Source organism: Botrytis deweyae (assembly GCF_014898535.1).
Source record: "Botrytis deweyae strain B1 chromosome Unknown BDEW_001, whole genome shotgun sequence".
NCBI lineage: Eukaryota > Fungi > Ascomycota > Leotiomycetes > Helotiales > Sclerotiniaceae > Botrytis > Botrytis deweyae.
The window spans coordinates 365,287-376,014 of record NW_024066208.1 but is presented as its reverse complement, the minus strand read 5'-3'; the positions used below and the strand labels follow the sequence as shown (position 1 = coordinate 376,014).

The following is a 10,728-nucleotide window of genomic DNA, read 5'->3' as shown; positions in this document are numbered from 1 at the left end:
ATGAAGAATCCGTATTGCGTCAGCCTTGTGTAAATCAGCACTTGTAGCAAGCCTCTTCGTATCCGTCCGCAAAGTCATGAGATCATCATATGATTTTTCTCGGCAGTTGATGACAGTGGCATCAGGCTACTTCTTGATGGTTGGGTATATAATGATGCTGCTGGATCGATGGAGATGTTGTTTTCTCTCCACAATCATCATCATTACTCAGAGTCCAAGAACTTTAAAAACAATCATACTCTCATTCTTCACTTGAAATTAATCTTTGAATCAACATGCTTTCCAAGACTATTCTTTCTCTTCTCATCGGAGCGACAAGCTTCGTACAAGCTTCTCCCGTTCCAGAAGCCTTGAACGAAAAACGTACTTGCGGAACACAACTATTCCCAAATCAAATCTTCCAACTTTCCAAGGCAAACCCGAACACCGCCTATCCAAACACATGGAACACAGATAAATCTATCAAGATTAGCCAGGACGCTGATGCCAATGGTATGTATACCTTTCCCGAATATCATCATGAATCCAACTGAACACATTCTCTAGGCAACCCTTCCAATCAATTCTGGGAACTGATCTCATTCCCTCCTCTCCCAGCCGGATCCTACGGCTGTTCCCTTACTCTCACTTTCCCCTCAGACTACGCACCATCTATCACCGGTATCTCTCCAGCTCTCGACGTCTTCACCGTTTCTACACCTCTTCCCAACGGCCCAACACTCAACAACATCAGTCCTAAAATCAATTCTGGTATTTTCGGCTCTGTTACTCCTGCAAGTGGACAGAGTGTTGTTATTAATACCCAGGCTTGCAATGGGGGTAGTGGGCAGGGATTGGCTTTTGTGTTCAGATATGCGGATTGGGTTCGTGGACAGGGTAGTGTGAGCTGGACTGAGTATGTTAATGCTTTGAATGGGGCGGGTGCTCGGGGTGTGTATTTGAATTATAATTGTTAGAAGAGGGATATGAGAATGGGAATTTTTCGAGCTATAGATGTTGATTTCAGGAATGGAAGGGATGAGAGAGACTAGTGGAGAGCTGATGAGAGAGCGGTGTGGTGTTGGATGCTGAGGATGGACTGGAACTTCTACACATTTGACACTTCGTACTTGAGATACTAGTTCTAATAATCTGATACTGTTTTTATTTTCTTCCGTTTCTGCCATATGCACTGGAGTCCGAGTTTTCAATGAGGCAGTTCGTGTGTGCAGTCGTATCGCTCACTCTGTAACAATCTGTTATTCGATGAGAGTGAAATTCCCATGATGCCCAGTATCTCCTGAGTCTACCAAGCTGACAACATCCCAAAGAACGCCATAGTTCAGAATAAGCAAAAAGCTCTCTCTGAATCGCAATGAAAGGGATTACCGCACAGTCGTTTGAATTCAAGCTAGGTGACATCTAACTTGGGTCGTCGTCATCATTGGGTTTCATTGCACAGTCTTTCTCGTTTCCTTGATCGTGAATATGAAAAGTGCACCAGCGACCTTCACGGGGACCTCGGTACTTAGGATTGTAGTCGACTATATCGGATAAGTTGTCACACTCAAGCCTCAGGTATGAGCCAAGAACAGCAGGGACTTCTAAGAGTATGTCTCGAACGCTGGCATACTCTTTGTCTTGAGTGGCTTGATAGTGAAGCTGAGCAACACAGAAGATTTGTAAAACGTTTTCAGACCTCAAAGCTGGTGCTTCCCGAAAAATGTATTTAACCTCTGCCACCTCCATAAGCTCCCTATGGAATATATAATAGTCTTGAATATAATTCATAACGCAATTTTAGAGTTTGTTGCAAGAGATCCTGTGGCCAAAAGTCCATAATTTGAGAGCGACTTCGATACTCGGGTCTTTGACAACATGTCGCGCATAAAGCCATTGGACAAAGGCGTCGAACACATCAGGTTCTTCATCCACGAAAATTGAACCGTGAGCCTGAAAGGTGCCGAAGAAATCCATATCTTTCATCAACAAGTTCTCGTGGATGTGATAGGATTCGTCATCGATATTAACGGTAACCGTGTTCCTGTATATTGTGAGATTGAAACCCTTAACAATAGCCCTACTAAAGAGCATGAACTTACCCAGTGGGCTGCGTAAGATCCATCTTCTTTTTGCTTGAAAGTTCTTCTTTGAAAGATCGAGATACAATATAAAGCTGCGTGTTTCTTTTGAAATTGTAAAGCGAAGAAGATTCTTTTTGGGTACAAGTTTACCTTTGTGAAGTGCGATTAACAAGTATTTAGTTTGGATCACTATAGTGAATAAAACTAGTCCCAATCGAAAGTGAGGCATAAGCTGATATAAATCTGAGTGTTTATTTCACTACGACTATTCGATATTGGTGAAGGAAACGGTTTCTTTGCATCGAAATCAATCTTTCTGTCAAGCTTTGGTGTGAAGTTAAAGGGACAGGAAGGATGGTTATCACATATTGGCGCTTCAGAGTCATTCCATTTATTTTAGAGAACTTGATAATATTTTTCATTATCATATCATACTGAGGATGATATGATTAATCTCATAGGATCTTTTGAAGGCCACAAGAGGGAATTTCTGGGTGCGCTGCCACAGTGCAGCGTTCCATGACCGTCACCGAGCTTCATCTCTGACTGCCGCTTTCTTTTGAGACGCATGATAGAATTAAACCAAATCCGCGTGGTACTGTCGATTTTGTGCAAGAAACCAAATTGTGTTGACGAGTATTGACTTCCTTAAAGTCTAGAAAAACGGGGAATGATAAGTCAGCAAACTTTCTCTGCGGAAGACGGGTAGCAAAGGGGCACACCGAGAGACTAACTGATTCAACGCAATCTGGAAAATATTGAAGCTATTCGAGCTTCAATTGGCAGTCCTCGCGATCTTTATTGCTATAGTGGACATGGAATCGGCAAGGAGACGTAATAATGCGACATCTGGGGTCAGATTCGGTGTCCAAACAGTACACGGCTTCATATTCGAGATATAGAACAATTATATCCGAGGAATGAAGGAGAGCCTCGCGAACAAAATCGTCATCTCCTTTAACGTTTTGGTAGTGAAGTTGTAAAGCACAGAATTCCCGTAAAATATTGAGTTCGCCGTGCTCGTGCTTAGTGGTGCCCGCAACGTATTCCAGGTCAACAAGACCCATGAACTCATCATTCTGACTGTAGTACTTTTGAATAAAATTCATGCTATAGTTCTGGAGCTTTGTGCACTTGATTTTTTCGGCAAACAACCATAATTCCAGCACTGTCTTGATTTCTGGTACCTTGAAGAATCGTCCTGGGGTATAGAGCCATTGGACAAAAAAATCGATCGCCTCAGCTCCCTCAGTGACGTCGATAGTTTCTTTGTATGGAAAAGCTTCGAAGAATTTCATGTCTTTAAGCAATAATTCCACTTTGACCTGGTAGGAGTTTCCGATAACTTGGATCCAGATTGTGTCGCTGGCGATTCATTGTGAGTTTGGACCTCGTGGATTGGAGCTGGTTGAGGGGGGGAAGGGGGGTGTGCACTTACTTGTGAACCTCCATTTCCTCGCCTTCTTGAGGTTAATTGCCCAAAGATCACTGATTGCCACGAAACAGAAAATCCCTATGAAGTTGAAAAACGAAAGAAGGTTTGTGTGAAAAAAACTGAGATCGCTTAAAGAATAGAACGCTAGCGTAGATTAATAAAGTGAACATAAGCCATTATCAAAGGTGAGCGCACTGGGTCAGTATTCGTTTCGAGTGTTTTCCAGACTGCGAGAAAATTGTCATACCGGGACCTTTGCATTGCCAGGCTATAAGAGTGCTTTTCTGTTACACTAGGTCAGATTATATGGTTGTATGGCTTACATGTTTCATTAGTAGCAGACGACGAGCTATTTGGCGCTGGGGGGGGCTTACCGCCTATTCCCTCCAGCAACTCAAAGATTACAAACGGAGTAGGATTCTGCAGCACAGGCTCTAGAACAACATGTGCAAAGCACGACCCTATCGAAGCCGGTATAGAACCTTTATCTATACTATAAATGTTCGATGCAAAATGCGCAGTGAGGCGGTTTTGTGAGTCACTATTATTATCATGAGAAGATGCAGCCAAAAAGAGGCTGCCAGAGGGGAATGTTTTCACAGATTTGATGCAAGAAACTTGATGAATTCTAGAGACTTGATGATGAATTTCATTGCTTTTTGTATCTACCAGATGAATGAACGCCTCTCCCTAGCTGTATGAATAGATGGAACGAGCTGCTTGGAGTCGGTCATCGAACTTGTAGCGAATCCCAAGACTTTTGACGGTTTCTCAAGCCTATCAAGAGACTCTAAGGATGGGTCAGCAAAGAGAGTTAAGAGAAGCAAGCAGCAGGAGAAAAACTTACCAAAGATATCCACCAACGAAATATAAGCCCAGATTCTACTAAGCATTTGGTTTAGATTCGCAGATCTTGTCATCGTCGTTGTGAATGTGGAATCTGCAAAGATGATTCTTGTCTCGGCATGTGGGGTCGAAGCGCAGCTGGTCAATGTCACAAATACTTTCATAATGAAGATATGGGCCAAGGGCGACTGGAACTGCTTGAATAAAATCACGAACCGTTTCGAAGCACCCAGCGTTTTTCTGACGAAGTGTAGCAACACAGAAGTCCTCTAAAGCATTATGCCCACCATCATCCTTTGCCGTCTCAAAAACGTATATTAAATTCGATTCCTGCATCCAATCGTCTTGGTGGTAATCCTGAATCCAATCCATGGCGTAGTTCTGAAGCTCTGGGCAGGAAATCTTAGCAGCAAAGAACCATAATTCTAGAATTACCCGGACGCCACCAGTTGGATGTTTGAAGAGATTTCGAATATAGAGCCACTGAATAAAGGAGTCAAACATTTCAGAACTTATATCTATGTGCATTATTCTTCTGCGTTCGTAGATGTCGAAAAATTTCGTGTTTTTGCGCAACAGCTCTTCGTGGACATGGTATTCAGAGTTGCCGACATTGATCTGGATACGTCTTCTAATCAAAATGTCAATTTAGGCTGGAAATATCACAAATTTATTGAAGTATCCGTTGACTCACCCAAGAGGCTGATTGAGCTCCATGTTTGTCCGTTGTCGAGTTGAGTTTTGGTGAGATCTGATGTGAAATCGGGATCAAATGGGAAGCCAAACCATACTCCTTTGGAGTTGTAAAGTTTGAGAATGGTTGTGAAGAGAGTTTGATGGGGCGCGGAAGTATGTGTAAAGAAACGGGCTAGTGGAAATTGATACAGTGAATGTTCTCAATGATTCTTTTTGAAAGTGAGCGGTTCAAGAATTGGGAGTATGCATAGGTATGTGACCTCTGTTGCCTCACTCGAAGCTCATAAGGAGACGATGATAGGGAAGAAGTTACAGACGGTGCGCATCGTTCGATTTCCAAGGCATTCTCTCCTCAATGTACGAAACGAAAATTCCCAATTCTCTAGAAACACTTGTAATTAAAAATGGGATTGAAATTCGGCGCGCTTTAATGAAGACATATATGCCAAAACGCATTCAGGAGGCGCGAGCATACATGTCACATGTATTGTGATTGAGAAGCGTTTAGATTAAACGCCTGGAGGTCATTTGTCCTGAAATATACCCAACTCGCCAGTTCCTACATACCAGCATCGACTACACCCTGCTTTGGCAACTCACAAAGATTAACGCCAAACGTCAACACCACCCATCCTAATGTTCCCTAGGTTTTTATGACCACCAAATCCAAACTATAGCCCCCAAGCCGACTGGTACAAGTATCTTTAGCAGATCGGCTAGTCATGTACCGCGCTTCAAATCGTGTATAACAACATCCCCCTCCTCTCCGGCATCCTGTGCCGTGCCGGTACCAGCTTTCGGTGGATATTGGACCCCGTCCTTCTCAAACTTTGGTATGCAGGTACATTCTTGATCGGCAGGGATCGAAGAGAAGACGGAAGGTAAATGTAGACCGCAGCCGAACCAAGTTTCCTTCTCTGCCACCCGCCAGTATTAGTATGATGTAAGATGAGAAGAGGGCGGGGTGAGAAACATACGACAGGTCGGGCAGCTTGCTTGTCTACACATTGTAAGATAGTTTTGGTTTTGCGGACTGAAGTGGCAGGTATTGATCTGGGTTTGCTATAGATTGAAATCTTTTTCCATAACGTTGCGACTGTTCTTGGTTATTCTTATATGCCTGGTAGCTCATTAAACTTTTGCTCGGGCTTCATTTTGTGGAATGATGTTCTTTGGGGTCGGCGACGTTCATGTTGCAAGGGTGTTTAGCGTTGCTTAATATTTTTAGAGTCGCCGAAGGAGCCTGAGGAATTGCTGACTGTACGCCAATTCTTATCTTGACATCCATCTGATACCTTCTGCACAAGTGACACCACGACACCTGTGGCTTGACCAAAAAATAAATGTTTCCAAGACACATGGTCGTCCTCGAAAGCTATCTTTTCTTGATCGGAAAGGAAACTATTGATGACATGCCGCTATTGAAGCCTTTGACATTTGACATTTGAAGGGTTTACCTACCAACTGAACGCCCTAGCCGATTGAACGATCTATAGTTCACCGCTCTTAGCCTTTGGGAGGAGAGTTCTACAAGATCTTCACTGAAATGGATTCAGTGGCTTACTTGGTCAAAATACTCAATTGGTAGATGAACCATTCTGTGTTTGTTAAGGTGGCATGGAAACGATACCCTCAGATCTATTACTTCAAAGACTACTGTAAAGTGAGGCAGTAAACAATATGGATAGCGCTTTCTAAACAGGCAATGACTCTCACAGATATGCAGGGGGATCAATATCGCTCATCAGACTACAAGCTTCGGGTATAGTACAAGTCGCATTGTGAGACACACCTTCTGTTTACCATATCTAACTTCTTGTCACAAAGGAATTGTTACATCTATCGTCGCTGTGGTAGAGCGAGAATAAAGTATGTGGTAGTTGATGTTAAACATAACAGTTCTCTAGTTAATGGCTGCACTCGTAGTTATTGTCTAACGGTCACTCGAAGTTCACTGTGTAGTGTGTATGTGCTCCTTACTCTGTGTTCATTCGCGAATCGACAATATGTATGGTTACAACGAAAAGAGATGTGCATGCATTACCGAGGTCGGGAATGAAACTTTCCCGTCCCGTTTCGAAAACCTGTTTGAATCATGATGGTTGATCAATACTATGTTGTCGAGAGTATGTACTTATACCTGGGCATCCTCTGTATTTCCTTTCTATCATAATTCGCAGCATCATCATCCAACATGGCCTCAGCAACACAAATCATAACAAATCTGAGAAATGAACACCAAGTCTCGTATAAAATTGAGAGACATCCTTCCGATGCAGAATTCAAACGTGCCAACAGGCTCATTCCTCATATTCTCGAGGAAGAGGCACGTGAAAATCCTCAAAGAATCATGGCAATGGTGGCCAAGACATCTGACATATCCGAGGGATTCAACGAAGTCAATGCTGGGCAGTTCTTGTGTGGCGTGGACTTCCTAGCTCATTGGATTGATTCTTATAAGTCGAAATCTTCATTGACTGAGACTTTCGCGTTTATTGGATCTCAAGATTTTCGCTATCCGATCATTGAGATTGCTTGTATGAAAACTGGAAACCCTCTGCTATTACCAAGGGCTGGAAATGCATTAGCAAACACAGTTTCATTGCTCAAGGCGACTAAAAGCACAAAGCTTTTCTACACATCGCAATATTCAGATCTTGCTGCACGAATTTTGGAGGTGATCCCAACTTTAGACAAGCACGAGATACCGACGCTACAGGAGATAATAAACACAAAAAGCAAGCCTTACCCTTACACGAAAAACTGGGATACACATCATAATGAGCTCGCACTCATTATTCATACCTCGGGTTCTACAGGTGCACCAAAGCCAAAGAATTGCAGCCATGGGTACATCAGTGGTTTCATCAACAACAGTATATTGTTACCTGATGTACCCGGACGAGCAATTGCAGGCTTCAAGTTTGTAGAAAAAGAAAAACTGCTCTTGAGTGGATGTAGCTTCTCGCATGCATCTGGACTTGGCCTGGCATTCTCAACGATCATCTTAGGTTCAACCTTGGTTCGTGGCCCACCGAACGAACCGTCTAGTGGGAGAATACTCCATGATATCATGAAGACTCTTCCAATTCATGGACTCATAGAGGTTCCAAGTGTTACAGAGCAATTGTTCTTGAATCATAGCGAGGGCCTCGAAGAAGAAATCGCAGCTTTGAAACATATTTCCTGGCTTGGGGGTAAGCATAAATTCTTCAATTCGCTCTTGGATTCAGTTTTAATCGAGAAATAGGTCCACTTTCACAGAAAACAGGAGACTTCATTATCCGCAACACCGACGCAGTACTGTGGCAAATTTTTGGGTCGACTGAATCCGCCCAATTGCCACTTCTTGTACCACCCAAATCACATTGGTCATATCTCGAATTTCACCCCCAATTCTTACCGGAATTCGAGCCAGTGAATGATGACTCTACGCTTTGCGAACTGATTTTAAACAAGTATGATGATCCAGCTCTTGCTTGGGCTCAACCTGTCTTTCATATGGCACCTGATCAGACCCAGTGGAGGACCAGGGATATTCTGCGTCGCTACGAAGGTTCACTTCCCAATGGGGTTGGTCCACTTTGGAAATTCGAAAACCGAATCGATGATCTTATCATCCTTTCTAATGCAGCTAAAGTTAACCCTGTACATATTGAGACTCTACTACAATCGCACCCGCTACTTAACGGCTGTCTTGTGTTTGGAACAGGTAGAACTCGGTGTGGAATCTTGTTGGAACCGAAAGAAGATTCGAAATTGACGGAGGAAGATTTAATTGAAAAAGTATGGCCGGACGTACAAAAAGCTAATGATACGGTACCAGCACATGCTCGAGTTGAGCGACATTTGGTTTTCGTGGCGAAGAAGGATAAGAGGTTTGAGAGAGCTGCTAAGGGGACTCTTGTTAGATCCATTTGTACAAACATGTATAAAGCTGAGATTGATAGTGTATACGCAGCGTTTGAGGCAAAGAACTACGGATACAGTAAAGCTGATCTCAAGTTGCGAGTTTAGACCACATTGGTTCTATCGTTTTTCTACATTCAGCTTTAGGATATTGAAATGCATGTTTAGTTATTAGTATCATATATCACATACAAACAGGGCCCTTGCTTGGCATTTTGGAGGGATGACATTAATGAAAATCAGAATAGTTTGGTAATTTTGCACATGTTCGGGGGGATTTTTTTTTCATTATCAATCTATTCAGAAGGCGGCAAATCGAACGGAAAATTAAGAAACGGAATGAACATCGCTTCTAGCGAATTACCACATCCACAAACCTTTCTTTTCTCCTCCCCTCCTCACAAAATCACACATCCCGAGGCTCCATCCCTTCCATCCCCCTCCGTTCGTCGTCTCATAAATCTAGTCACTCGAATCCATCGAATTTTTCTACAAATAGCACAACAATTACGCTTCTCAACGATAGAAAGCCAATAGAATGAACATCTGCTTGGGTCAGGAGTGCTGTCGGATGGATTGATAGGGGCTTGACGACAGTGCTGCACGTGTGTGGAAGAATGCATGCAGGAGAGGTGGATAGTGTGTTGATCTTCGCACATTTTGACTTTTGGTTTTGGGTTGTTATTGGGTCGATTTGGGATCTGGGCTGAAGTGGTTTGGAAAGATGATGCTGGGGTATGTTTGATGAGTCTTGATTGATTCTTGGAGAATTAGATATAAGTCGAGACAAGTCGTGGGTATTTTATATTTGAGATGGGGAGTTGTTCTGGCATTTTTTTGAGCCTATTTGAAGATGATGAAAGTTCTTATGTTAGTATTGATTCTTGGATTTTTACTTGCCTGTCATAGAAACAAGATTGGAATTATTGAAGAACAAGTTCAAAACAACGTCTTTTTTTTTTTGAGGGTTTTTTTGATATCCCGCATCTCTCGGTCTTCGATCACCTAATTAATCTCAGGTTAGCTATTTCATGATTAATTATTGATATCACATTTATCACACCAAACTTTATCGTAGGTCATTTGTTTATATTCAAAGTGTTCTTAAAAAAAGTGTTTTTCATTGGGGGTTTTTTAAGACCGCTACGTAGTAGATACTTCTTACCTACCTACCTCTTCTTCGCTTACAACCTCCTCAAACGTGCGCTCGTCTCCTACCACTCTCATCTCAACTTGCAAAAGAAAATAAAGAAAGAAAGAAAAAGACCAAAAAAACAGCTCAATCAATTTTGCGCGGTAATATGTTCGCAATTATAGCACTTACCCGGCTTGCGACGGAATATAGTACGGTAGGCAATACATTCTAGGATTGGGCAGTTGTGTACGTATCGATAAAAGCAGTGTTCGATGCGGACTTCGCGGCAGCCGCATTCAACGTATTGAGTGCAGATTTCGGTACACATGGCGGCTTTTTTGCTTTGCGTTGGGGTTTGGGTTGGCTCTTGGGTGTTCGGTCTGCGTTTAGTTTTGCAGTTTGAGGTGAGAGTCAAGAGGCTGTGGGATAGATAATGATTTGAAGGAAAAGAAGCTTATCATCTTATATACTAGATGTGTCGGATTGTCCTGGACTTATTCTACATCTGTTCTTGCATGTTGAGCTAGTTTTGCGTGTAATAAATTCTGGAATGATAATTAATAACAATGCAATATCCATTATACTGCAGACATGAGCAAATATTGCTGATGGATGGCACTGGAAATTTAATTGCGCACTGGTGC

General features: G+C 42.6%; 6 protein-coding genes across 6 annotated transcripts; 2 read left to right on the top strand and 4 right to left on the bottom strand.

The window, feature by feature from the left end:
* Positions 1-275: 275 nt before the first annotated feature.
* Positions 276-956, top strand: EAE98_000130 (uncharacterized protein; the record flags this gene model as incomplete). Its single annotated transcript, XM_038947748.1, has 2 exons — positions 276-492; positions 547-956. 2 exons carry the CDS (start codon positions 276-278, stop codon positions 954-956), a joined length of 627 nt encoding a protein of 208 aa, XP_038815425.1.
* Positions 957-1,401: 445 nt separating this feature from the next.
* Positions 1,402-2,104, bottom strand: EAE98_000129 (uncharacterized protein; the record flags this gene model as incomplete). The annotated part of the gene is made up of 3 exons (XM_038947747.1): positions 1,402-1,735; positions 1,895-2,023; positions 2,082-2,104. 3 exons carry the CDS (start codon positions 2,102-2,104, stop codon positions 1,402-1,404), a joined length of 486 nt encoding a protein of 161 aa, XP_038815424.1.
* Positions 2,105-2,827: 723 nt separating this feature from the next.
* On the bottom strand, positions 2,828-3,361 carry EAE98_000128 (uncharacterized protein; the record flags this gene model as incomplete). The annotated part of the gene is made up of 1 exon (XM_038947746.1): positions 2,828-3,361. One exon carries the CDS (start codon positions 3,359-3,361, stop codon positions 2,828-2,830), a length of 534 nt encoding a protein of 177 aa, XP_038815423.1.
* An 802-nt stretch (positions 3,362-4,163) lies between these two features.
* EAE98_000127 (uncharacterized protein) lies at positions 4,164-5,061 on the bottom strand (the record flags this gene model as incomplete). The annotated part of the gene is made up of 4 exons (XM_038947745.1): positions 4,164-4,288; positions 4,346-4,438; positions 4,503-4,975; positions 5,039-5,061. The coding sequence occupies 4 exons, from the start codon at positions 5,059-5,061 to the stop codon at positions 4,164-4,166; spliced, it is 714 nt and encodes a 237-aa protein (XP_038815422.1).
* A 699-nt stretch (positions 5,062-5,760) lies between these two features.
* Positions 5,761-6,048, bottom strand: EAE98_000126 (uncharacterized protein; the record flags this gene model as incomplete). Its single annotated transcript, XM_038947744.1, has 2 exons — positions 5,761-5,957; positions 6,018-6,048. The coding sequence occupies 2 exons, from the start codon at positions 6,046-6,048 to the stop codon at positions 5,761-5,763; spliced, it is 228 nt and encodes a 75-aa protein (XP_038815421.1).
* A 1,186-nt stretch (positions 6,049-7,234) lies between these two features.
* Positions 7,235-9,833, top strand: EAE98_000125 (uncharacterized protein; the record flags this gene model as incomplete). The annotated part of the gene is made up of 2 exons (XM_038947743.1): positions 7,235-8,237; positions 8,291-9,833. 2 exons carry the CDS (start codon positions 7,235-7,237, stop codon positions 9,055-9,057), a joined length of 1,770 nt encoding a protein of 589 aa, XP_038815420.1. The 3' UTR covers positions 9,058-9,833.
* Between the last annotated feature and the right edge of the window lie 895 nt (positions 9,834-10,728).